Below are 27210 nucleotides of genomic sequence, written 5' to 3'. Positions count from 1 at the left end.
GTCTGGAGAACATTTTGCAATTATGTATTCAGAATAGGGGTAAATGACAGGGTTTTCTGCTGTGTTAGAAAACAGCGATTTACAGAGTTCAGATAATAACAAAGTTTTACCTGAAAAAAGCTTATTGTGCATTTTATTTATAAAGCACTAACTGCTGAGCAGCTTTAAATTCATAATTTAATGGTTACCTCCTGTTGTATTTACTGGTTCTAAAGGATCTGCAAAATTATTAACTTTAATAATAATAAAGTACATCTAAAGACTTCCTGAAATACTACAAGAACTATATTCTCAAATAAACAAACTCTAGGCCAAAGGCTGAGCAGTTTGTCAGACTAGGTTATCCAGTTGTCAGGAAACACTTTTAAATATTAAGAGAAAAGGGAACGTATCTCATGTCGTGTATCTCATTCGTCAGATTAAGGTACCTCCTCCTTCTCCATAATGACACAATAACCAGGGTTATCCCCACTTGTGAATGTCTCAGTTTCTCACCAGTCTTGGGCCCAAGTTTCTCACAGTTAACACTATGCCTCCTGTTCAGCCAAAGAGTTCTGTTCCTCTCGCTTTTGCAGGAAAGAAAGCTGTAAAGTTACTGCAGAGTGGGTTGTTGCTTTTTTTTTTTTTTTTTGTATGAATGGTAAGCTAGCACCAGTAAATACCAACTGTAGTTATAACTGAGTTGGTAATTGCATAGATGCTGTTCAGCCCCATTTTATTTAATACACTAAGCTCTTTTGACAGCTAATGCCACACAGATACAACCACATCCCAAAGAGAAAAGCTGCATCTAACAGGTGAAATAAAGAAAGGGCTTCAAATTGAGAGGTTATGCATTATGTGTCAGGATAGTAACAGCAGCAGGTTTGATGACGTAACATCACTTAAGCCAGTAGCTCAGCTATTGCAGGTCATTATTCATGTTAATGTGGCCTATATTCTAATAGGGCTAAATGTTTCTCCTGCCATTCAAAACATGGACAGAATTAAGAAACAGAGCATTAAATAGAGCTGTGCGTAATGGCTGCACAGACACAGTGAAGAGTACAAAATACTCCTTCACCAGTGAGCTTAGTATTTAGTGCTTACTTTAATCATACAGAAATACAAACATTTCTGATAATGGTAGCTGTAAATATACCAGAATTGGCTTGCAAATTAGTTTGAAAGCAAAGATACCTTCTAAAGTAACTAGTATTCTCCCATGACACTGACACATTTGTACATATAACAAATGACTGCACATAATAAAACTCAGAATACTATAACTTTGGATGGTGTGACTGTTGCTCAAGGAGTGATAATACAGGTTAAGCCCATTATTCCAAAGAAATGCTGATGCCCACAGAACAGATGTTTTATCAAAAAGAGACATGAAAGTTTTGGAGTGTACTTGAAAATTGGCCTGGAAGTATTTTATTTTCCTCTCACAAGGAACTAGAGTGAGTTAAATTCTAGAAGACTGGAAATATGTGAAGCCATTCATGCATAAGAAATTACTAGAGTTTATCTAGACATAATACAGTCATTACATTAAATAGCTCATTTTCCCTCTCAGAAGCTGACTCAGTCATTTCAGTTTGGGGGAAAAAGAAAACATCTCTACTGAATAGTAGTTAAAAGGAAGACTTTCACAGAACAAAAAACTTATCTGTTAGTTTTGCAGAATATTAACTATTATAAATACTAATCTACAGTTTTTAGTATTGTGAGGGACTCACATTCGTAAATTAAAGCAGAAACCAACCTCACACTCTCAAAGTTGCTTTTCTAGCTGTAGGACAATTGCTCAGCAGTTCAATTCACCAGAGATGGATGCTTAACAGATGGTGTGGAACCAGCATTTCAAGTGAACTTGTTAATTTGTTCAGTTCCGTCTAACCGGTAAACTGCACTCTTTGATTAAAAGTCATGTACAGCAGCACATGGCTATCTAAATGGAAGTCGCAGGATGCATAGTGCCTGACCTGAATAATTTGAGGTTTCCCTGCATACAAGAATAGAACAAAAAAAAAGCACAAATGGACTCCATTCATGCATCACTTGACAGTTGTAAGGTGCTGATACCCCATATGCATCAGGCCTACAGGAAATGAATACTCTCACATAGCTCTTCTAAAGGAAATGCAGTCACAGCAAGAGGTTGACATATGCATGCTAGAGGGTGGAGGAGGGACAGGAAGTAATCAGGAAAATATGTGAATAAAAATGAAAGAGCTCAACAAATGTGAGAAAAGCCTTCCTGCTCCTCCAGAGATATGGACTGCAAAATGCTAGAATAGATCCCCTGCAAAGAGCTGCTCCAAGCTGCTTGTATCATATAAGCTAAATCTCATTTTTTTCCTATTAGTGTTTGCCATTTACCCTCACTGCATTTACATCATCACCAGACATGTAAATCATATCACCAGGTATCTGCCTCACTTCATAGAATAAAGCCAAAATAGTCCTCTAAACTTTTGTTTTGTTTAAACACTATCTTCTTCAGCTTCAGGATCCAACTTTTGATTGGAAACCCAGGCAAGATTTGTAGAAAAAACAAAACTGTATGGATAATCACAAAGTGAATATACTAGTCATGAACTACCACACTGTTCTGGGTAATATTTCTGCTTAGATTATGATAATTCTTGCATAACTTCCAGCTCATCATATCACCTGCAAGCCAGTCTGTCTCTCTAGAGAAGCTTGCCATTCAGCAATAATCATTCAGCAATATATGAAGAGGCTCTGCTATTGCTTCTATCCATGTGCAGTTGTAACATTTTAGGTAACAGGGCAACTCAGCACTTCAGGTAACTGACTATACCTAAAAGCCTTCTTACAGGCAATTAGGTCTATAAAACTAATGAATTCTGCTTGCTTCTAGACAGTGCAAGCAAGCAGCAGGAGAAAACCTGCTTTGCTGCCCACATCAGTTTGGAAAGACCATATTTATGCATATGATCATGCCACTGGTGACGGCTCTTAGCATTGCCAACAACCTGTAAGTCTCATTCATTTCAGTAGGACTGACATGCTCAGCTTTACTGAGGGTCTATCAATACTGCTTTCCTACCTCTGCTACCTCATGACTTCTTATGACAGAGTTTCTTCTAGAGGATAGTATGGTATATAGGGTGGGGACTGGAAAAATATTTTTCAATATCCCTAGATTAATTTCTAATGCCATTGTTAAAGGAATGTGAAAGCTGCAGAGTGACCTTAACTCTTCTCCACTTGTTTCTGTCTTGTCTTTTCCTCACCCCACCCCCTCTAAGTCAGGCACTTATTTTTAGACAAAGAACAGATAAGCAGAACAATCCATTTCAGGAGAAAACATCTTCAACTGTCACTCAGCTCACTGACTGTAACTCCTGTGTCTTAGGCTGTTGAGTATTTAACAGTGAGCTGATCACTGAACCTACCTTAAGGGAAGAAAATAACTGTATCTCAGTCAGCATTTTAAAAGCAATTCTTTAAAACTGAACTACTGTGCCAAACAGCTTTGATTAATTACCTTCCTTGCCCACTGTTTTAAAAGCATTTTCCTCAACAGCAGCATTTGTGGTATCACAGCGTCAGACTGTGCTTTTGTCAAGCTTCAAAGGCCTCCAAGTTTTCTCCCTTGCTTCTCAGGTGAAGTTCAAGCTGAGTGGGAGTTGTAAAGTAATGGCTGACAGAGTGCAGGTCAACAGTCAACTAAGCCACAGCCCTAGTTCGTTAAGTCCAGCGTAGCCACTTTCTGTCTAAGTGTGGGCCAGCTTCATACTAGCTTCCCCTTTCAGGGAAGTACTTCAAAACATGCATGTGTAAGACTATAGATGGGATGAACAATCCCAGTGTGGTAGACTGTTGTCACCATCTTTCTCAGGAGGTCAAAGGCAACTCTCTAATAGCATGACTTGTGGCATGACAGAAGAACACAAAGCCTCCACGAGAAAGGATGAGTCTATTTTTTTTTCTTTTCCTCTGTGCCCACCCAGTCTTACTGCTTTTGGACCATTAGAAAATAATGAGCATGTCTACATATGAACTCTATCTGCCTACATAGAGGGATACAATGCATATGTAGAAAAAAAGGGGCACCACACTGGTATTAAATTCCATCTGGTATTAAAAGCAATTTTAAGACCCTTAAAGCTGAAGTGTTTGGGGTTTAGGACTCATCTTGCACTGAGGGAGTCCAATCCCATCTCAGGAGAGCTGTGGATCAAAACCAGTCCACATGTGTGGCATGTGGATGGCATCCACTGGCAACATTTAGAGCTGTGTGCCTTTCCCAAGAAAGGGATTTTCTTCAGCTATTTTCCCTCCCCGATAATATCTTGAGAATGCAAGTACATCTTTCCTTTTTCCCCATAGTAATATTGCAATTATGGCTAAATTCACAGCTCAACTCATTTATGATGGCAAATTGCTGATTAAAGGGAATATCTGAACTGTTTGGAGATATATTTATGTGAGAGATGTTAAACTAAAAATGGACTTTAAGAATGCTATCATCACCAAGTTCCAATTAAAAAGCTATCACAACTAGCAGACTTCCCTACCTAAGCTCCCCATGCTACGTAGCCTAAAGAGGCTACATTCATTCTGCATGCCTGCTTTTTCCTCCTAAGGCTGGCTACAAATTGAATCCAATCCCAAAACAACTAAAAACTGGGCCTCACTGGGAAAGAGTTCAAAACATTTAACAGTGCTTTCTCACACTTCTACTGCTGGAAATGCAGCCAGCTGTGTGAAGAGGTAATTTCTCCACACCTCTGGGAATCCAGCCTTTGCAGTTTCACTCCTACTTACCATATGCTCTCAAAAGCCCTATGAAAATCTATAGCCTTTGGGCATAGTGAGTATACTTTAAGAGATTATAATCTAAGAAAATAGGTTCTTTGGGAAATAACTGTTTTTTTCTTTCTGATTGTGTCATATATAGTGCAAGTGCCACAGCCCCAGCCTTTGACTGACAGCTTCTAGGTATGACTTATTAAAAAAAAACATAATACCATACAGTACACACTGCAAAGTGTTATGAAAATGCCTACAGAAATATGTTGACACCTCTCCATACTTACCTTGGGTGGGATAAAGAAAGAAATACCAAAATTATTTATCATACTGAAATTAGTATAAGTTTACGAAATTAGTTTATTTTTATGTACAGGGCTCCTTTTTGTTGGTTTTTTCTTGTTTAACAGTGACAGAACAGCCTTCTTTGCAATTACTACGCCTCTTCTTCAAAACGGGTTATGACATGTTCCTCTTACCATCACAGGACCTAGTATTAAGTTAAATGTGGCTCTGTCTTCAGAGGAAAGAATATTGTGCATAGGAATAAGGGACATGAAATAATAGAGATCTTTATATTATGAATATGAAATGCTGCAGTTAAGATTTAAGAAGGTCACTGACGACTGAGTAGTGATTGTTGCAGGGAAATCGATTTGGTACCCACAACTTCACAGACTCTGTTTTCATTAGGCAAAAAAAAACCCCAACAAAAAACAAACCCGAACAGTTTTCAGGATAGTGTAGTGGCTTTTTTTTTTTTTTTTTTGCAGTGGAGCAGACCTTTTGTTTGCATTCTGTTTGTCTGATGAAATCATCCTGGTATTCCTTTTAAACACTCATGTAAGTAACCCCTCTCATCACTGCCCTGCAAAACAAGCCTTCTGCAGATGATTTGTGGGGACCCAAGATGTCTCTAAAAAGATCTGAAGATTCCGGAACAGATTTGAGATTGTCAGAGTAGAAACAACAGAAAGAAAAAAAAAAATAAAAAGAGAGAGGAGCCACAAGAGAGTAGAAAGTAGTTTCCAAACCAGAAGTTACACAGAACTATCTAGCTTGATAAGAAAAAGGTAGCTAAGGAAATACTTATAAATTTCCTGAAAACTGTCCAATGATTAAAAGCCTTTAGGCAACTGAGCCAATTCAGGTAATAAGAGCACTCCACTCTAACAACTTAAAATACTGATCTTAGAGGAGTCAGCTAGGAAATACATCGACTAATCTGTAATCAACAGATACACCAGGTAATTAATTATTAAATAACATGTTGTTTGCCAGCTGCAAATGGAAGGCTTCTGCATAATTTAAGACAGTATTTTAAGTACTAATGAGACTTCTGCTTGACATGTCTCATTTTCATCTGATTATTGCTCCCCCCCAAAAGAGGGGACATGTATCCCTATCTTTATCCAGTTTTAGCACCTAGACTTCACATATCTACTAGCAGTTACATGATCATTTTCTAAAAATATAGTTCTATATTCCCATTCACAGTTGTTCTATTCCCTTCCCTCCAAATAGACACCACCATATCATATCATTGAGGCCCCAATCAGCAAAAAAAGAGACACCAGCACACAAAAGAGAACTGGAAGCTTACTTAAAAGAGACAGCATAATCATTCTTAAAAATATACTAATGAGAACTGTCTTCTTGGGGCATCATCAATGCCAGGTTGTACCTTGAAGTGGTAAATTTTAAGCCCACATTATATTCTCTTTTTTCAGATCTAGCTGCAAAGATCCTCTATTTTGCTAGGCCAGGTCAGTGTACACATAACTATTTCACTGCTATTTTCCAACCTAAACAAGCTCAACAAGGCTTTTTTGCTCACTTACTCTGGAGATGGTCAAGGGCATGTTGAAGTCCTTGCCCCCTTGCAGTCGGAAACCCCATGGTCCAGGTCCATTCAGTGTCACGCTGTAAGCCATTGTGTATCTCTTTCACACAGCAACGAGAAGGCACTGCAGAACAGAAGGATAGGGTAGACAGAGAAAGTGAAAAAAAAAGCCAGAATGAAAAGAGGGAAGAGTTTTATATAATGAAAGTGATTATCTTTCTGCCTTGCCTGTTGGGTTGTGCTCTGATATCACCTAAGAATAGATGGGAACTATAATGCAGATGCTGATATCCCAGCTGAGTAGGGTCCATAAAAGGTGTGTAACCAGACACCTACTATGCAAAGACTTCATGACTCAGAGGTCTAATATAGCCCCCAGGGAAGGGGACAGATCTTTCTAGGCTTCTCGAGCCCCTCTTCATGCTCAGTTACCTTATGGGCAAAAGACATCTTGTAATAAAACAAAACTCCACGCTAAAATCCCAAACACCCAAAACTCTTTATTAACCTGTTTGCAGCTACATAGCCATTTTTAACTTTCTGCTTCAGAATGTTTATTGCACTGTGATATACAATGTTCTACAAACAAGTTTTTTTTTAAACAGATGTTTCCATATGTAGCAGGAAAGGCACCAAAGTAAGTGTTTACCTTTTTTTGCATTAGTTTGTTAAACTGAAAAAAGTACATGCCACATGCATGTAACATCACAACCCCCCACCCCCCCACCCCGATTTCATGCTTGGCTCTTGGTTCCATAGCCCTTGCCTTCCCAAGGTAAAAAAAAATGAATTCTCTTTGAATGCAGACAGAGGTATTGTGAGTTATTTATAATCAGCATTTAATTTCCTTGGCAAAAGCCCAGTTTCACCACATACCTGTCTCATTATTTTGATGCAAGTGTTCTAAAGGTGTGACATTTAAGCAGAAGGCTAAGAATACAAATAGCTAGCTGCTTCCTTAAATCATTCCTTGATTTTTCATAGTTTATATTCCCATGTTAAATGTTCCATAAAACTTTATAATTCTTGCTCAGTAATGCTGGATAGCATTTCTGTCTTAGATTTGCAATAGCTAAAATACAGAGAATATGAGGGAAGGCAAGAAGTTGTTGGCAGAACTATAGATACAAACAAAAAGCTTCTGCTCTCATGGTAAAGCTAGAAACATTAAATAACACTCACCCCTTTCAAGTCATTAATACACACAGGACCTCCAGAACCACTCTCCTGTAACTCCACAGCATCCCTGCCTTTATCCTCTGGTTAGAAAGAAATTCCCGTTACATTGCGGTGGGAGGGCCAAAAAAAAAAAAAAAAAGTCCCATGGGTTCTACTCTGATAATCAAAAAAGACAACCAAAACCACATAATGCACTGGAATGAGGTAGCTCAGTTTGAACACTGATAGTAGGGCACTCTGCCCATACACCTACCTTAAAACATGGTAGAAAAACTGATGGCGAAATGGCAGAGAGCAAACACTACCAGGGGCTCAGTCTTTATCTGAGGAGATGGTCAATCATTTTTCAAAACCATGGGGCAATGTGTTTAGTATTCACAGAATACTAAATGGCAGAAAAGTCATTTGTACAAGGGAATAATTAAGTTCTGCATACACACCAGACTAAACTATGTATTTTTCAGTCAGAGGTCCAAATTAAACCACAGCAATTCACATGGATGTGAATGAAAGTTACATTAAGCCAGCAGAACTGCCCCAAACCAAAACCAAAGCAAATAGCAAGACACAGCTTGAAAAGAAAATGGGTTTCTGATGTCTCACAAATGCCTCTAGGGCACATTTACGTTAACAGCTGTAACCTACTCTGTATGAGTCCAGAACCAGTGATGTTTGGATGATGACTTTAAGGGAAAACAAAACCAAATTGTTGCAGTTCAAGTGGCAGAGTTTTCATTTTTTGTTTGGTTTGGGGTTTTTGTTTGCTTGGTTGGTTGGTTTTGAAGGTCATCTGCACACACAAAAAAACTGAAGGTAAATTGTCATTGCACTATTCTTTTCCTAAGAATTCATTACTGTTTTTTAGTGCCTTTTCTTGGCTCCATTTTAAAGATTAAGAAAAATGGAATAAAACCAGAAGACTAACATAGCAAGTCATTGCTTCACTAGTAAAGGCAGTATAACAGAATAAAAGTATTAAAAGAGAGGTTACTTTTTTTATGGATTGTTCTGTGTATGTTGCCTTCCTATACCTAAATCTTCAGTCAGGGAAGAGGGGGCGCAAAACCCAGAACACAATAAAACTGTACCGCAAGCTGAAGAGAATAACCATCAAGAAAGAGAGATGCTGTTTAATCAAATTTTATTCATTTCTATCCTGCTTTCACATGTTTAATATGACATTTGCTTATCAGTTTAGGACGTTTGAAAGGATCTGAGATCCACCAGGCTGGGTGGTGTGCTAGGAAACTACAGCGGTAATCTCATTAGGGGCACTGTCATTTGAATGAAATGTTAAACTGAGGTCACTCTTTCCTACTCCTTTGGTTTCTGTCCGTGTCTGCATGAACATTCAGCATTGCTTGGCACTTTTAAAAAGAAAGTGTAGACGATATTCCAGTGTCCTGGCCAACATTCCCCTTCAACACAACAGGACCACAGCCCTTTCATGTCCCTGTACTATCACTACCAAGTACATTTTTGAAGTATAAATACTCCAGTTTTCTTTCTCCAGCCTTCTCCAAGTCCTTCCCTCCTATGTTTGTTTCCCACCTGCCTTACTGGAGAAAGCTTTATGGCTAATAATGAAATGCAAACAGTAGAGGAGCTCATGTTGTAGTCACAGCTCCATTTGCTGAGGACACCATTTGCATAGGTCTCACTTGTCTTCTACAGACTTTTAAAACAATCAGCCTTAAAATAAAAAAGCTGGTGATCTAGGCAGATGACTGCTTCAACCCTGCCCTGTTTCCAAAGGTGAGAGACATGGGTGTTCTCACCATGTCAAACATCCAAAACAAACCCAGCAACTGGACTGGTGCAGCAGGTACAGCTCCAACATGGTTACCAACAGAAATCTCAGCAAAACCTCCTGGGAAACCTGAGGACAAAATAAACTGTGTGTACGTAATAGAGAATCCCCTTGTTTTCAGCAGCTTCTGATGTTTAGATAAGGTTTTAGTTGCTCTACATAACTGCCTGTTAGATGGTCCCAAAAATAATTGTTTGCTCAAACAACAGCGTTTTGTTTCTTTTGGTGAACCTTCTTCCCTACATTCTCCAGCTATGTCAAAATCTTGCTTATAGTTCTCTCCCTTCAGGCAGAAGCTATGCTGAGTCAGATGAGGTCACTGGTGTAAGGGGTGACATTTAAAGGAAAAAAAACAACCAAACATATTCCAAGAGCAGGGTGACATTTTCTCTACAGACATCAAGACAGAGAATTGTCCAGACCTCACCAGGTCCCCCCCCCCAGGGCTGACTGATGGGAACAGCTGTGACGAAGCTGGATGGATACCTCTACAGTAGAGGAGAATGACACCACCTTCAGCAAATATTCAGAGCCAGAGCAGAGCCATCCTTCCACGTCAGAGACCTTGCACTAGCGGAAACAATTCACACATGCTAAGAGACCACGTTGTATTACAGTGAATTGACTTTGGGAAAGCTACAACTGCATGCTTGGAAGTGCATCACCAGTAAGTGAATGAAATAAAAACCACTAGTGTCAATGCTAAATTAGGTGGAAGGAAACAAGTGATGGAAACTCCAATTGTTCAAGTTGCTGCTACTTCATTAAGCTGGCCACATTACTCATCGGTTGTATTTTAGCTGCTGTGCTAGATATGCTCATAGGAAAACCTTAAATTACTGTTACTGCAGCAATGAGATTGTATTACCAAGCATTTCAGAGCATCTCATGCTTGAAAGTTGGACTTCTGATCTGCAACAGACTATGCCTCTTTGGCAACATTCACCATTATGACAAATGCCCTTTTCTCATTGATTCCTGCACTGTTCCCACTAAGTTTATCTACACTTTCAGAAGCGTGGAAAGGCAAGGAGAATGGATCAGGAGCATGTGAAGAAACTACTCACCTAGACACTGCATGAAGAAAACTCAAGCTTTGAACCAGACGTCTGATATATGCAATCCTACAGGTTACCAAAATTTTAAATAAACCCAATATTAATTATATTTTATGTGGATTAATAAGGAACTGAATTTGAGACTGATCTTCACTGCAATCCACAAGACAAAATAGCTGATCAGTGCTACAAAACTTGAAACTGACGTATTAGAGATGTAAAAGCTTTTAAGCTCTGAATTTCTACCTTTACAATGTCAAACTGAATATAAAATTACCAAGAGCAAAGATTTTTCCCACAAGTTCAGTATTGCTTCCAACGCAAGACTATCTACAATGCAAAAGAGCTCATTGCCATCTCCTTTCCTACAGTGCAGAGTTCTGAACTGAACTAATCTTACTTGTACTTCTATGTATAGCTTTGTTTCACCCATTTAATCAAAACCCTTCAGCTTTCACAGAACTCTGTGGTTTTGAGTTCCTCTTAGCCCCTTTACCAAGTTGTCTGAAGTCCTGAATTCAGATCTTTCTTAAGAAGCTACATTTTCTATCATGCTTGGCTTCACCAAATTCTACTTTGTCCATGTCGTTCTAGTTTGTAGGTCCCAACAGAATATAGTATTGCTGGAGAGATAAGCCAGAGCAATATAATGATGGAATATTATCTCCCTTCTCTGTATTACACCTTCAGAAATGCAGCTCAAACTGTTTTCTGTTTGGCTGTTTGCTGCTGACAGCATCACCTTACCAATTCATCAAATTTGCTGTTTACCCTCAATTCTAGATCCTTCACCATGACAGAAAAACGGCATTTCACATTTTTTCCCTGCTACATGGCCAGTTTTGGTTTGTTTTTTTTCCTGTCATGACCTCTTCCTACTACTACAGAAGGCTGGGTATACAGCATAGTGTAGACAGACATTTTTGATCTTCAAAAGATTTGAAGATTTTTGGTAATTGTGTTAAACTACAAACCATACCTGTAGAGAGACAGGCTACCAAGGAAAAAGATACCTGTCCAGCCTGTTTACATAGACTTTTTTGCCCCTGTATTACAAAAAGACTTAAGTGTATGTTACCAAGTTCTCACTTTAGCAGCATCCCAGTCATTGTTTTTAAAGGCACCCACTACAGTACGCAATACTTAATACCTCCACGGCACCTTTGGTGTCTTGCCAGGATATCACATTTCCTTTTTTTTCTAAGGTAAAAAACACCTGAACACCTGCTGCTTTACCATGTCTATTTACATATATACTTAGGTTACCAGCTTCAGGTTACAAAATGAATCAACAGCAGCAACTGGATTACAATGCAGGGCTCAGTTTCTAATACAGGTACTTGAACTAGATAAATAAGGCTGCAAAATGTGCCACTGTTTATTTTTTATCATTCTTCCCTGACTCTGGGCTGAAATTGGGAAAGTTGATTGGAACCCTGTGACTACTGTAATGTGTGCTTTACTGCAGGGGATCCTAATTGACTGTTTTGGCTTAACAGAGGAAAACAGCAAACAAAAAAACTCAAACAAACCAACCCAAACACACACACACACAAATGGCTACAGAAGTTACATGCAGATCACTGTTAACTTCACACAGACCAGGGGACTCAGCTATGGTATCAATGTCACAGTACCTCTATGGTGTTGGCTTGCCCCCCAGAGAGCCTGCGATTTGGCACAGTGCAATGAACATATAAGGCTCACAAGAAGGCTCCTGTGCCACCAGTGCAATTTGTCTACTACACAGATTCCTCAAGGATCACTGCACCACGCTGATGTAGCAGTGTGCCCCTATGCATATGCCTAAATGACCAAGTATTCAAGATTTAATCTTGAATCGATCAGGCTCACAGAAGTTAGATTTCAGCCGAATGACTCACCTACTCTTTCCTGCCTTCCCAGTAAATGTCCTACTAGGTAACGTTTACCACTACAGAAATTCTTTAAACCTGCAAGTTGGATTTTCAAGACAGCAAGTGGCTGCACTGCACAGCCGTCGTTCGCAAGCCGTCTTTGCCTAGCACAGCGCCAGTGTTCCTGCCCGTTCGGCTTCTGCTGACCTCTTAACCGAAGAGCACGGGCAGCTTGCTCTCCCCACGCAGAGGCGGAACGCTGGGACCTGCGGGACTCGGCATCCGCCGCCACCCCTGGGCCCACTCTGCCAGAGAGAGCTCGGCCCTTCGCTCTGGCGCCGGCGCCTCTCCTTCCCTCAGAGCCGCGGCACGACCCACCTTGCCCACTTGCAGTTATCTCGAGTAGCGCAACCGGTAACCCTAGACCGGTAAGACGTCTACCACTACCTCAGGCCACGCACCGCTTTACCATAACGCGAGGGGCGGCGGCCGTGGAGCGGCCGCTGCGCCGCGGCCAAGCCCCCAGCGGACCGGCGGACGGAGATCTCCGCCCCCACAGGAGCGGCCGCTGCCTCAGCGGGCGGTGCTTGCGGTCACACACACCCACAGACATCCGACAGGCATCCCACCTCCCGCCGGGCCGCCATCCCCGGGGAATTGCGGTCAAGTCACTTAACCCCCGGGGCTGAGACGAGCGGGAGAGGCGGCCACACCAGGGATGCCACCCACTCCCGGCACTCAGGCGGCAGCAGGGCGGCCAAGGTGGAGCTTTTAAAGCGCCCACGTCCCTTCCGGGCGCCTCCGCCGCGGGTGGGCGTGGCGTGCCAGGGGCGCCGGTGACCACCGGGAGCCGCCAGCGCCGCGCTGACGGACGGCCGTCTGTCAGTCAGCGGGGCGGTGGCTTCGCCGGGTCGCCGCGAGGGGGCGCCAGATGGGCGAGGTAGAGCGTTTGGGGGCTTTGTCGCCCTGGGTGTTTGCGGAGTGCCCGTTAACCGAGAAACCGTGATCTGCGGAGTCCGAACACTTCTTAACAGATCCGTTTTTGAACGGAGATCACCTCTTGGCCTTGGTGGCAGAGCAGGAAGGTGACAAAGCTGTAGGAGCGGTTCAGCTGAGCCCCGGGGGAGCAGGTACCAGAGGCGCGCCGGGCGTTACGCGTCTGGGTGCCCTCAGGGAAGAAATGGCGGCGGGAAGGCGGGTCGCGGGAGGGTTGCGCCCTCCGGAGGGACGTGGAACGTTCTGGAAAGTGGCGCGTGAGGAGGGTGGTGCTCCGGCTTCCTGGCACTCCTCACAAGGGGCACTGAGCTCCGCGGCTGCTGGTGGTCTGGAGAGGTAGGCAGGAAAAGTGGGGATGTGCCCAACCTCAGGGGAAGCTCGTAAGCATGTTCGTTAATGCTTTGCGAGCTTGGAGCCTGCAGCCTTCACTTCCACTTACCGCCAGAACGGGTGAAATTTCTATTTTCCCCTTACGAAAAGTGGAAGAGACTTTTTTTCCCCTCCAGTGGTTCACTGGTGTTGATAGGCAGTGGTCGTTTTAATTGAGTGGTAAAGTTAAAACTACAGCCTAAGAGAAGCCAAAGGATTTGGAAGACCATTTTCCAAAAGCACAGAGTAAAAAAGGTAATTGTCCACCTGAATTAAAAATACTTAGCCTTGTGGCCACTTTATATGACTGAGCTTTTTTAAGATCCAAGCTACCGGCTACGTACATCCCTCTATTCAGTGTTATTACAGTTATGTGATATATGCCCCCAAAAGTATCTTTCAGAAAGACAGCTGTTTTTTCAGTGCAATGAGTAAGCCACTGCTTTACGAGTTTGTTAAAGAGAACAAGCAACAACAACAAGCCCCAAACCCAAAACAACACACACAGTTCTCAAGCACATAGACACTGGAACCTGACCCATCCAAATTGCCTGGGACCTGCACAGGAGCACGAATGCCCCGGACGGGGGAAGCTAGCCGCCTAGGCGAGTGCCACTGATCCCGGCTCCTCCGGTAACCTGAGGAGGTCGCGGGGAGACGGCTGTGGAGGGCACGGGTGCATTCCAGGGGCCGCGCTTGCGGCTGCCCGACGAGCGGTTCACCGCTGCCGGTGAGCGGGCCCGTCAGCACCAGGGACAGGTGCCGCGCCCTGGAGCGCGCCTCCGCCGGTAGTGGCCGCGACGCTCCGCGGGGCGCGCAACCGTCAGCTCTCCTCGGCCTGTGCGGAGCGGGGTGGCAAGATCGCCTTCCTTACGCGGGGTCTCGGGTGGCGGCGCTTAACAATACCTTTATCATGTAAGAGTCCAAAAGTACGTCTCAAGAGTAAACCCAACCACTGTGAACACTCTCAGCACTTAAAAGACTTGTAGTTGAGGTTTAGTATTTCTTGCCTTAAGGAAACTAGTCTTTTTATGCCACATGTACACCATGATGTGCATTAAGTGGGCTCTTTTGGTCGGATACACAGGATGCACAGATGGCCAGGAAATCAATCTAAATTATCTCTGTGTTTATACTTGGCCAAAGCTCATGTTGAAATGGATTGTGACTTAATGGTAGTTACAGAAATATTCTACTGACAAGTCAGCTTACATCCCCAGAGAAAACATTTTGCATCTTGTCAAATGCCTGAATACATTGCTTTTCATGGAGCATTGAAGTTATCAATGTTACCACAAAAAGAATGCAGTTTGCATGACAGGTTTGCACGAATGCAACGAATAGAGCAGATCAGTTTTACTATGGATTATAAAACCAAAATCCTTGCAACTGTTGTTGGGTTTTGGAGGGGTGGAGTGTTTGTGGGGTTTTGTGGGGGTTTTTGACTTTCTTTTTTTGTTCTTGGTTGGTTGGGGTTTTTTTCCCCAAAAACATCACAAAACAGAAAATAAGGGGATGGTTGTAGTGGAAGGAAAGCATACCATAGAGTGTGCATACTCAGTTCTACAGATCACTTACTTTTTAACAGAATATTAGATACTACTTTTATCAAAATTGTTCATAGATAAAATTAAACATCTCATTAGGGAAAAAAATGATTATGCTGACAGCAGCATATTTAATTTGGTTTTTAATAAAGCAATTAGAAAATTGATTTTAAAGTGGCTGTTTCTGGCCACTGGTTCCTTAAGCCATGGAAATGTGAAAGGATTTTTTTAGAATTGCTTCTTACTATCCTGTTACCAGGACTATGAATAATTGCCTGTTAGATTAGTCCTGAGACAGCAGTGAAATTGTATGGTTAAGAAATTTACTCAAATCAATTTATCTAAACATTGCGCATATTTGTTTACAGTGGTGATGCTAATCAATTCTGATGTTGATAGATACTTCAATATCTACAAATTTATAAAAATAATGGATATTTGCAGGGCATAACTGTGCAAGGAGGTGCTTTTCAAGTCAGTGATTATTTGATTCCAAAGTTGGTATAACAAAAGACCTAAATATCTTTTACTTTTCTGTGAGAAAGCTTCAGAACTCCAAGAGATATTTCGTTTTTCAGGCTTGAATAAAGCTTTTGCCCTGCTGTAAGCCTCCCTCTTGTTTAAGTTCATACACTGCTTGCATCAAAGCTGTTTGATTCTCTTTAGGAAGATTAGGTGGGAATAAATGAGGTCAGAATCTGATTTGATTTTCTGTGGCACATGGCTAGGCACTTCTGTGTGCTCTGTACTAGACTCATCATATTCTGTATGCATGTGCATTTAAAACCCTCCTTAGACCTTCAGTAGCATATTTAAGGGGTAGGAGTTTTGATTGTCAGAGGCTTTTTGCAGTGGGATCTGTGTTAATGAGTATCAGGATGAAAATACATGCTTTGTTATCCTTGGAGTTAGTTGTAGCTCTTTGTCATCCTTTGAATTCCTCATCCACTCTGCTGTCTCTTAGAAGCCCTCTTTACATAACAAAAGCTGCAAAATGACCACAAGTAATTCTCCTTGTAGATTAATAAACCTTGTAGCATAAATGATGACTTAAGCTGGAAAACACCATCCAGATGGAGGTAAATTATGTCTATTTTATTATGAATACGGTGATGATCTGTTAGATTATTCCATCCTACATGTGATAAAAAAAAATCATATTTAGATTTAAGGGCTTATACCTGAATCTTTACAAGGCCTTTAGCAACCTGTTTTTCTGCTCCCTGCTCCCATCATCAACAAGGATGACTGCACATTGGCACATAATCCTGTTCTGATAAGTGGCAGATCAGTTCTGCTTCAGAATTTTATTTGTTTGAAATAGGATGGAATCCAGTGCATGTTGCTCAGTAAGTTACTCACAGGCAGGGAATTTTGAAAGTATGGGAGCTCTACCTGCTAAGCACTCTCTGAAAGAGCCTACGAACTTCTCAGAAACTTCTGCATGTTTTTTGAGGGGAAAAAAATCCTCTATTCTCTTTTTCAAGCAAGGACTAGTCACAGTATTAAACTTGCACTTTAAATAATGTTTAAAAAATACATTGCTGCCCTACCAATGGCCCTGGAATAGTTCTGTGAAACACCTTCAGGATCACCACTTATTTTGCAGAAAATCTTAGGGAAATGTTGCAAGCACAGCTCAGGTGAGGATCATATTTTTAAAGCAATTCTACTTTGGTAATTTTACCCTTGTAAGACAGAGATCTATCATTCCTATTTTCAGTCTTAGCAGTTTTGCAAAATTCCTAATACTGCCCACATAGAAGAGCAAACAAACAAGCAAACAAAATGATAAAAACATCAAGCTGTTACATAGAGTTCAATAAAACTCTGTGAATTGCAACACTATAGTTTTAATTAAACAAAAAAGAAGTCTGTTCATGTGGTAACCTTGGACTGTTCCTGTTATTTCCCTGAGCTACATGATTAGCATAACATTCCTAGTACAGGGTAAAACCAGAGTTATAGCAGTAGGTAATTCAAGATGGACTGTCAGCAGGATAAACCCCAGCAATACAGCTTGACTCATAACCCAGGCTGCTTTCATACTTGGGCCCAGTCTAGCCTCAAAATGTCAGTGTTGACTAACAAATATTGTGCTCCCATTTTAGACAGAAGAAAAGCTGGAATTCTCTTTAAATTTAAACTTGATTTATTTTCAGTTACTTTGTCTAAATAAATGTCAGCCTCTTAATTCTAGCTCACTGTTCAACTGTAAGTATTCAGTTGTAAATGCATGCTATATGTATGAAGGGACAGGTGAATCTCTTTCCACCTGTTTCACTCAATATCTCTCTGCATCTCTCAGTTGTAATCTGATAAATCCATCATTGCATCTTTCTTAAAACAGGCACTGCTAATCCTCTTTTTGAGTATGGAAAAAGGTTTAGTTTGCAATCTTCATGCAAAACCTTCCTAATTTTGCCTTGCAGCAGACTAAGGGGTATGGTCATTTACAGACAAACTTGGGCACTGCAGTAAATTGAATTGTCAAGGTCACAAAGGGAGTTAATGCCTTACTCGTGCTCAAAACTGATTATCTTGGATACTTACCACAAGGCAGTGTCAGCTGAGTATCAGTCTTGTTCAGTTTGGTTACTTGGTGCCTTGATCTGATTATTTGTTCAGTTGAGCCTGTTGGCTTATTGAAACAAGTTTAATTGTTATATCTGAAGACCAGATATAATGTGAGCCAGTTGTCTCTTCCAAATAAGGGCTTAACTCAAGTACCATTTCCTTTAGCACTAAAAAATTGTCTGAGCATGAAAATACACACCCAGAGCTTTTTAAAACAGATCTATACAGAGGGATATGTGACCTCTAGATTATCCAAATGAAGAAAGGCTGCCCAGTTCACCTACTTTAACAAACAAGAGTTAACAAATATTTTGCTTTGCTGCTGATACAGTCACTACATTCAAGCAGTGAAGGAGGAACATAATGACCCACACTTTTCTGAGAATTTTTCATTTAACTGTAAATAGAACATGGCTTGGTAGCTTTTCTCACAGTGGCTTACAAGTAGTGCTTTAGCCACTTTGTAGTTACAGATAATGATTTTAAATTAAATCTAGTCACTGGAGGATCACTGCTCTATATGGGTATTTTTCAGAGAGTAGCATCTTGGTGCACCACCTCTCAACAACAAACAGAATTTTTCCTGGGATTTCAAGCATAAAGTAAATTCTTTTCACACCACAGCTCAACAGATAATGTGGCGTAAACTGTTATAGTAGCAGTATGTCTATTAAAATGGAAAGAGAACAAATTAGGTTGAAAACTAGCACAACAGTTTTCATTTAATAGATTTATGCTAGCAATCTGTCCTGCCAGTTACATAAATCTACACAAGAAAATATGTGCAAAAGCAAACATGTGCTATTCAACATCAGTTTGGAGACTGTAGCCAAATGCTCCAGTAAAATGCAATGACAGAACTGCTTCATATGAGGATTTAGCTATTTAATAATGATTTAATCAAAGTCGTCTCAGTTTCATTCACACATTCTTCCATTCCTTTTTCAGTGTTTTCAGTTCTACTGGCAATAAGGGAAGAATTGAACTCAAAGCAAGAAGGGCAGGGTGAGGGAATGTGCTAGCTGACTTAGCTTGATTCTCCCATGTGGTAATTCTTTTGTTATTTGAAAGGTGTGTAGGAAGACTGTTTCTCAGTTGAGAGGAATAAAGATTAGGAGTGTCTTGAGGGTGAGATGTGAAATGTAGAGCTCATGTAAGACAGGAACTGGCAAATCAACTATGTAATTTGCACCTGCCCAGTGTTTTCATGCAGTTGGTAGAATGAGGACTGGGAGAGAAAGGCACACCATGTCAAAAAACTGTTCTTGACTGCCTCCATTCAATCATGAGAAGTGAAATAAACAAATTATTTTAATAATTAGCTTTACTGGCAATTTTGATAGTAAGTTTACTTGGGGTTAGCTAAGCTTTCCAACAGTTTTGGTGGCCTATGGGAGGACAAATGGGATACAAATTCAGGATCCTGTTACAAGAGTAACCACATTTGATTCCCCATGTTTAAAGGAATGCATGAATTAACAAGAACAGAGTTCCCAGGCAAGTCAATAGGAATGTCTTATTCCAATTATCTTATTTTGTTCCTGAGCTCTTTCCTTTACATGTTGGATATTAGTTGTACAGGGACCAGAATGGAAGTTCCAATGAAATGTGTGCTCTTGTGACAAGCTTTTTTCTTCTGATGAGATCTTTCAAATTGAGAACAAGTAAAATAATAGCAGTCAAATTATTAATGAAGTCAAATAATTCTGCTGGAACCAATGTTTCTTAAGTAAAACCAATCCACTGGCTCTTGGAGGGAGGAAGCAGAGAAAGATGCGAATTACTCACATGTTGAAACAGAAACATTATGGTGTCCTCTTGACTTGTCAAATCAGTATTTTGAGTGTAATTTGCACTGAATGTATTATAGCTGGGACTGTTGCATTTAGTACTCAGGGTGAGACTTCCTGGAAGGCTACTATGAGGTCTCCACACAGCCTTCTCATCTCCAGGCTGAACAGCCCCAACTTCCTCAGCCTTTCTTCATACAGGAGGTGCTCCAGCCCCCTGATCATCCTCATGGCCCTCTTCTGGACTTGCTCCAACAGTTCCATGTTCTTTTTATGTTGAAGACACCAGAACTGGACACAATACTTCAAGTGAGGTCTCACAAGAGCAGAGTAGAGGGGCAGGATGGCCTCCTTCAACCTGCTGGTCACACTTCTTTTGATGCAGCCCAGTATATACAGCTGTCTTTCTGGGCTGTGAGTGCACACTGAAGCTGGCTCATGTTCAGTTTCTCATCAGCCAAAACCCCCAGGTCCTTCTCTGCAGGGCTGCTCTGAATGTCTTTGTTGCCAAACCTGTAGCTGTGCCCAGGTGTAGGACTTTGCGCTTATTTGGCCTGGCTGAACTTCATGAGGTGGGCATGGGCCCACCTCTCAAGTGTGTCAAGGTCCCTCTGAGTGGCATCTTCCTTCCAGTGTTTCAATTGAACCACACAGCTTGATGCCATTGGCAAGCTTGCTGAAGGTGCACTCAATCCCACTGTCCATGTCACTGGCAAAGATGTTGAACAGGATCAGTCCCAACATCGATCCCTGAGGGATACCAGTCTCCAGTTGTACATTGAGCCATTGACCATAACTCTACACACAGCCATACAGCCAGTTCTTTATCCACTTATCAAATTGATGTCTCTCCAGTTTAGAGGCAAGGACATAGCGTGAGACAGTATCAAATGCTTTGCACAAGTCCAGGTAGATGACATCAACTGCTCTACCCCTGTACATCAGTTCCATAGCCCTGTCACAGAAGACCACCAAATAGGTCAGACAGTATTTCCCCTTAGTGAAGTCATGCTGTCTGTCACTAAGCACCTCGTTGTTTTTCATGTGCCTTACCATGCTTTCCAGGAGAATCTTCTCCAAGATTTTGCCAGGCACAGAGGTGAGACTGACTGGTCTGTAGTTCCCTGGGTCATCCATTTTCCCCTTCTTAAAAATGGGGGTTATATTTCCTTCCCTTTTTCCAGTCATCCGGAACTTCACATGACTGTCATGGTTTTTCAAATATTATGGCCAGTGGCTTAGCAACTTCATTTGCCAGCTCCTTCAGGACCCGCTGATGGATTTCATCAGGTCCTATGGACATGTGCACACTCAGGTTCTTAAGATGGTCTCGAACCAGATCCTCTCCTACATTGGGCCTAAGGTCTTCATTCTCAGAGTCCTTGCATCTGCCTTCCAAGACTTGGGCAGCATGGAACGAGCATTTGCTAGTTGAAGACTGAGACAGTCATTGAGAGCCTCAGAGTCTTCAAATCCAGGGTAGCCAGTTCTCCCCTTAGCTTCTGGAGAGGGCCCACTTAATCCTTAGTCTTTTGTTTGCTACATACCTATAGAAGCCTTTCCTGTTATCTTTCACATCACTTGCCAAACTCAATTCTAACTGGGTCTTAGCTTTTCTACTGTGGTCTCTAGCTTCCTGGACAATATCCCTGTATTCTTCCCAGGCCATCTGTCCTTGCTTCTTTCATCTTACATAAGCTTCTTTTTTCCCCCTCTTTCTCTGCAGCTCCTTATCCATCCACAGAGGCCTGCTGTCCCTCTTGCCTCATTTCCTTCTTGTCAGGATGCAATGCTGCTGAGCTTGTAGCAGGTGATCCTTGAATCTCAGCCAGCAGTCTTGGGTTCCCCTGCCCTCTAGGACTTTATACCATGGAGCCTTACTAAGCAGGTTCCTGAAGAGGCCAAAGTCTGCTCTCTTGAAGTCCAGGGCAGTGGGCTTGCTGTATGTTCTTCTCACTGTCCTGAGGATCTCAAACTCAACCATCTCATGATCACTACAGCCAAGGCTGCCCTGGAGCACCACATTCCCAACCAGCCCTCCCTGTTTGTGAGCACGAGGTCAAGCATGGCACCTCTCCTTGTTGGCTCCTCTATTACTTGCAAGAGGAAGTTGTGTTCCACACAGTCAAGGATCCTGGATTGCTTGTGCTGACCTGTACCCTTGCTCCAGCAGATATCAGTATGGCTGAAGTCCCCCATGAGGACAAGGGCCTGCGAGCGTGAGGCTGTTCCTATCTGTCTATAGAGTGCTTCATCCACAGAGTCCTCCTGATTGGGTGGTCCGTAACAGATCCCCAGAGTGATGTCCCCCATCGCTGTTCTCCCTTTTACTCTGACCCACAAGCTCTCTGTTGACTCATGACTTGTCCCCAGACAAAGTTCCATACTCTCCAGCCTACCACTGACATAAATGGCTACTCCCCTTCCTCATCTACCTCGCCTGTCTTATCCTAAAGAGCCTATAACCTTCCATTCCAACACTCCAGTCAGAGGAGCCATCCCACCGTATTTTTGTGAGACCAATTATATCATATTACTGTAGCCATATACACATCTCTAATTCCTCTTGTCTATTCCCCATACTATACCCTTGAGATTGGGTCAGGCCAACAGATGGATACCTCTGTGCCTTTCAAAGTAGGGTCACCTACTACTATGACCCGCTGCTTTTTTCTGAAGGCACCAGTAGTGATCATCTTCACTGGTGCATCAGCTGGTTGCTCATTTGGTGTGCTGGGTGTTCCCTCATTAGGCCTCTGCAGAGCTGTGAAGCTGTTCTGGGTGAGGATGTCAAGATTTTGGAGGAAGCCCCTTGCTTTTGATTGTGATGTTTCCTTGTGTTTCTTTGTTGTTGTTGTTCTGTTTGTTTGGTAGGGCTTTTTTGATTTCTTTTTTCTTGTTGGTTTTTCGGGGGGTGTTTTTTGGTTTTGGGGTTGTTGGTGTTGTTTTTTTTTTTGTTGGGGGGGGAGGTGTTTTGTTTTGTTACTAGTCCCCAGATTCCTGGATTACTGCCCTCCTTTTCCTTACGCACTGTGGTGGGCACTTGAGGCCCCTGCACAGTTTGGGCCTGGAGAAAGCAGTCCAGTTCCCTCTCAGCTTCCCTGGCATCATTCAGCTGCTGACAGTGTCCCGTAGCTCAGGCCCTGCTTCAGGAGGCCCTCCACCAGGGAGCACGGAGCGCAGCCCTGCCCATTGTGCACCCTCCCCCCACGAGACCAGTGCAGGCATTCTCTGCACCCCGAGCTCTTCGGTGCAGCCTCCCCTCTCACCGGCTCTATCTGGTGCCGACGCTGCCACCGTAGGGACAGCCAGAGCAGAGCTCCCGGGCCCTGGGGCGAAGCCTCACCATTCAACTCGCTGCTCGCTCGCGCTGCCGGCGCCAACCGCCGCACCACACACCGTTGCCGCGCTTCCTGGCGCGGGTTTTCCCCGCTCAGGGCGGGGCCGTCCCTCCTTGCGCAGCCCCGTGTGAGTCCCTGCTCGCCTCAGCGGAGTTGCCAGCCTCTGGGCAAGGCTCGGCGAGGGCTTGAGGCTCTCTCGGGGGTATTTCCGCTCAGAATTGAGGCTCCTGGACCCTGCATTTTCCCCTCGCTCCGGGGTTGAAGGCGCCTCTTTGCAGACAACTCGGCAAATATTAGCATTGTGAAAATCTCAGCCTAGTAATCACTAAGACGTTAGTAGAGGATATTGCTTTATTGCTATGAGGCTTTCTGCTTTAACATTTTTAACTGAGAAATTCATTGGTTTGGGATCCCTGTGAAGTGGTTTAACTGCCACGATTTTCTGTTCAGAAAATACTCCTCAATAGTGAATGAGAAATTACATCTCTCTGAAACCCGGTTTCCATCAGGTACCACATTGAGTGGCTGAATCATTATGCTGTAAATCTTTACTGGTATGCTATTTCTACCTGTATAGCTAATTTAAGCCCAGGGTTTTAGGTTTCCCAGAAATGGCTTCCAATGATGCTGCACAGTCAAGAGTGTTATTTTGAAAACTTCTGCAATAATTTTGCTTTCAAGAGCTGGAATTCAGGTGGCTCAGGCTATTGCCATGTTCATGATCTGCTCTGATAAGGAACTGCCTTTCTCCTGTGACCCAGTAAAAATGGAACAGGTTCAGTTGTGACGGGGATTCTTTCAGGAAACAGCACAATGAAGGGAAGCTGCAGGATGCAGCTCTGAAATGCGTGCTGTGGCCTCCTTAGCCCTGTTTTTGAAATCACTATGGTCTGGCTCCTACACATGAGAAAAAGTCAAGGAGGGTTGAATCATGAAAGAAGCAAGGAGAAATCTGACACAGACGGTAACTCTAAGTTCCTTTTCTGACAGTGGCCCACAATGGGAAAAAGAAGAGGCATGTTTCATAGGAAGTTACTGTTGTGCAACACTTCTGGACCCCCTAACTTATTTACAATCACTTTATTTTGGTGCAGTGCTAATGGCTATTCTGAATTTTGTCTGCTTTTTTGCTTCCTTTGCCTTTGTCCATCCTCTAACATGATAATCTGGGGTAAAGTAAGAATTAAAGTAGGTGTGATTTACTGAAGTTTCACATGATGTTTCATGGAGTTTTCATGGTTTTAATTTCTTCAGTTGAAATAAATGGTCTCTGCAGTGCCCAAAGAGAGCAGCTTTTACTGCATGAAACTTATTTTTATCTGACTGAACTTAAAGTTCCAGGACCTGAAAGATTGGTGTGTCTTTTTCAGAGGAATGATTTTCAGAAGGACTCTTATGTAGTGAATATGACCAACCGCTGAGCTGCCTGATGTTGCTACTGTCTCAACTCTGTCCTTCACTGGGTGAAGTTCTCTTCTTACTTCACTGAGCAGCAGCAGAAAGTGAGTTTTAACCAGTGTATCTGGAAAACAGCATTCTGAATAAGATGTATCAATACACATTAAGGGTTCTGCCATGTGCTTCTGTTACTCAGAGACTTCTGCTGAGGACAGCAGCATTGAAAGGATTAATATTTTTAAGTAACTGTTGGAGGATTATCATAAATCCAGACTCCATCTGTGTACATGATAAGGTGGAAGCATACATGGTTTCTTTAAAAGCCAGGAGGGGGCTGTGTTTAATTAAAACTGGGTTTACCACCTGAGGGGATTGGGGACTGCTTGGAAACGGGTACAAAGGTACATCTGGGCATGTGTCTCACTTTTAAAGAACGGGGACTTTTGAAGGAAGTGCTGTTATGTTAGAAGTACACTTTGTCTGTGATTCTTCAGGCACAGCACTGTGTAAAAGGATATAGATTTTCCATTCTGTTTTTTCCAGTCAGTGGAAAAAATAGCAGTTGTAAGTATGCCTGTTAAGTGTCCCACGGCCTATTCAGGAAATGTCCTTTTTGAAACTTTACATGGGAGGGGTTGTGCTGTCTAGTGATGTAATCTCATATTTTTGCATCGGTTTGTTCTGTGTGCATCTTCTTGCACACTTGTGGAAGTCACAGTGAAGTCTGAATGTTGAGGGAAATTAATAATGCCTTTGTTTTTACATTGTGGAGTAAAACATGCTTCACAAAAATTCCCCTTAGCAACTTTTATACATATGTGTCATGTTAATTTTTTTAGGGGCTGAAGCTAATTATTTAGAACAAGGTAGAATGCTGAAGTTGGGTCATAATACTGAAAGGAGATACTTTGTGAGGAGAAGGAAACACAAATTCATATAATGCAACATATACTGCAACTGCACTATCATAAAATTTCCCATCACTAACGTAGGAGATTGCTATCTCCAGGATTAACTGTAATATTAGTATATCACATACAACTCCATAAAGGAAAACACCAAACAGACTAATAGAATAAGAGGCACATGATGAGCTTTACTTTCAAGTTATGTCTGTGTTTGTGTGTTGTGATAGTTAAACCTGACCTGCAGCTCACTTTGCTCTACAGCATGCTAAGACCTGACTCAAGCCTGATAAAGTTAAAAAGGATGTTTTTGCAAATTCTGCTTATCGTTTAAGTTACAGTCATCATCAGAAGATCTACTTTGGCTGGTTTTGCTTTGTATTTCTGTGCTTCTGAGTCATAAATCTGGTTGATTATGACTGACTGTATATTGCAGCAGCCCAAATGAAAGTGGGTTTTAAAAAGGTTCTCCCACATAAAGTCTCTTTGGCAAGAGTTGGTTAAAGTTTTCCTGGTAGTGATTAAAAAAATCTTTGGTCTTAAATCTGTATCAATATTGCTGTTTTTGTGAGTTAAAAAATTATAATAATTTTTAAAACATAACCCCAACACAAGGATAGAGAGCATTAGCTCACTGTGGAGAGGAATGAATCCATTTCAGTTCTTCTCAGCAGCTGGTCCTACTACTTATCCCTAGTTTCAGGTGAATCTTAATCTTGAGAGATAATTTCATTGCCAAAAAGTGCTTGTAGGTAATATGTGAACCAGCCACTGTGAGGCTAGCTTTGCAGTCTAATATCATGAGATCCTGACATCTCTATACACAGTGAGGTGATACCAGTGTTTGGAAAATGTACTAGCCTTTTCCTACACTGATGTGACTCTTGCAGCATTTGCTTTGCTTTGCTTTCCTTTGCAAGCTGGGTGTATAGAATTCCTGTGCTATGTGTCCAGCAGAGCCCTGCTGCTGGTAGGAAGCTGTAACTAAAAGAAGTATTTTCCTTAAAAACAAAACAAAACAAAACAAAAACAAAAAAGCCGCAACTTCTTACTGCTGTTTCTGCTTTATATTAGGCTGTTAAGCTAGATTTGCTCTAAAGAAACTTTCCTGGCTTTATTGGGCTTATACTGATGATGTACGTGGTCTGCTGTCCTTAGAAGGGACGTAAATAGGACAACATATAAACCTTGACAACTGTGAACTTTGTGTTTAGGCTATAAATTTGATGGGGGTAAGGAAGGTATAGTAATCTTTTTGTTCTGCATGAAACGTTTAGTGTATGGGATTATGGCCCATGTGTAGGGTTGCTATGAATGACAGTACTAATAATTTACTTCTTTGTTTTAAGATTGCTTTTATATAAACCTATTTATAGCATGGAACTCCTCACATTGCTATGATGTTAACAACTGCAAGGCTAAAAGCACAAATGTTTGAACTGAGATACCTGTTGCTCAGCCACTGAAATACCATTGTCTGATACTAACATTACTTTGCAGGTAAGGGCCCTCTCTCAATAGAGCCTTGTGCAAATGGTGGTTTCAGAAGCAGAGACAGATGCCCTGTCAGAGTTACTGAGATGGTGATACCTTTTACTGAGGGATCAGAGGATAAGGGCCACATTGCAGCACCTCTTGGAATGACCTAAGGGAAGAATGGCACAGTCACACTGAGGAAAATGGAATACGAGTAACTTACCCCTGTTATACCCTGAAGAGCTATAGAAACACCCATACAGCATTTGAGGTACCTTTGTTTTTTTTTTGAATGTCA

General features: G+C 42.0%; 1 protein-coding gene and 1 long non-coding RNA gene across 15 annotated transcripts in view; one reads left to right on the top strand and one right to left on the bottom strand.

Moving 5' to 3' along the window:
• Positions 1 to 14492, bottom strand: part of LDB3 (LIM domain binding 3) — a 127468-nt gene extending 112976 nt beyond the window's left edge. For 2 of the 12 annotated variants that reach the window (XM_061373716.1, XM_061373723.1), the window contains exons 1-2: positions 12892 to 13028; positions 6609 to 6734 (exon numbers count right to left, since the gene is read on the bottom strand). In XM_061373716.1, coding sequence (XP_061229700.1) covers positions 6609 to 6701 — 93 coding nt within the window. In that variant the 5' untranslated portion in view covers positions 6702 to 6734; positions 12892 to 13028. Of the gene's footprint in view, positions 1 to 6608; positions 6735 to 7118; positions 7180 to 12540; positions 12629 to 12891; positions 13029 to 14416 lie in introns of those variants that run through there. The other 10 variants (XM_061373720.1, XM_061373722.1, XM_061373726.1 and 7 more) reach the window with 8 other exon arrangements.
• A 58-nt stretch (positions 14493 to 14550) lies between these two features.
• The window catches only part of LOC133223216 (uncharacterized), an 88453-nt gene continuing 75793 nt past the window's right edge, over positions 14551 to 27210 (top strand). Inside the window, exons 1-2 of one of the 3 annotated variants that reach the window (XR_009728491.1) lie at positions 14551 to 14793; positions 26937 to 27183. This is a non-coding gene — a long non-coding RNA (uncharacterized LOC133223216). Of the gene's footprint in view, positions 14794 to 26559; positions 27184 to 27210 lie in introns of those variants that run through there. The other 2 variants (XR_009728490.1, XR_009728489.1) reach the window with 2 other exon arrangements.

This window comes from Neopsephotus bourkii, unplaced genomic scaffold (genome assembly GCF_033783945.1).
Source record: "Neopsephotus bourkii isolate Nb327-2 ecotype Australia unplaced genomic scaffold, CSIRO-AGI_Nbou_v1 NB_1634, whole genome shotgun sequence".
Taxonomy (NCBI): Eukaryota; Metazoa; Chordata; class Aves; order Psittaciformes; family Psittacidae; genus Neopsephotus; species Neopsephotus bourkii.
The sequence above is the reverse complement of the archived record's forward strand: the minus strand, read 5'-3'. Positions and strand labels throughout refer to the sequence as shown.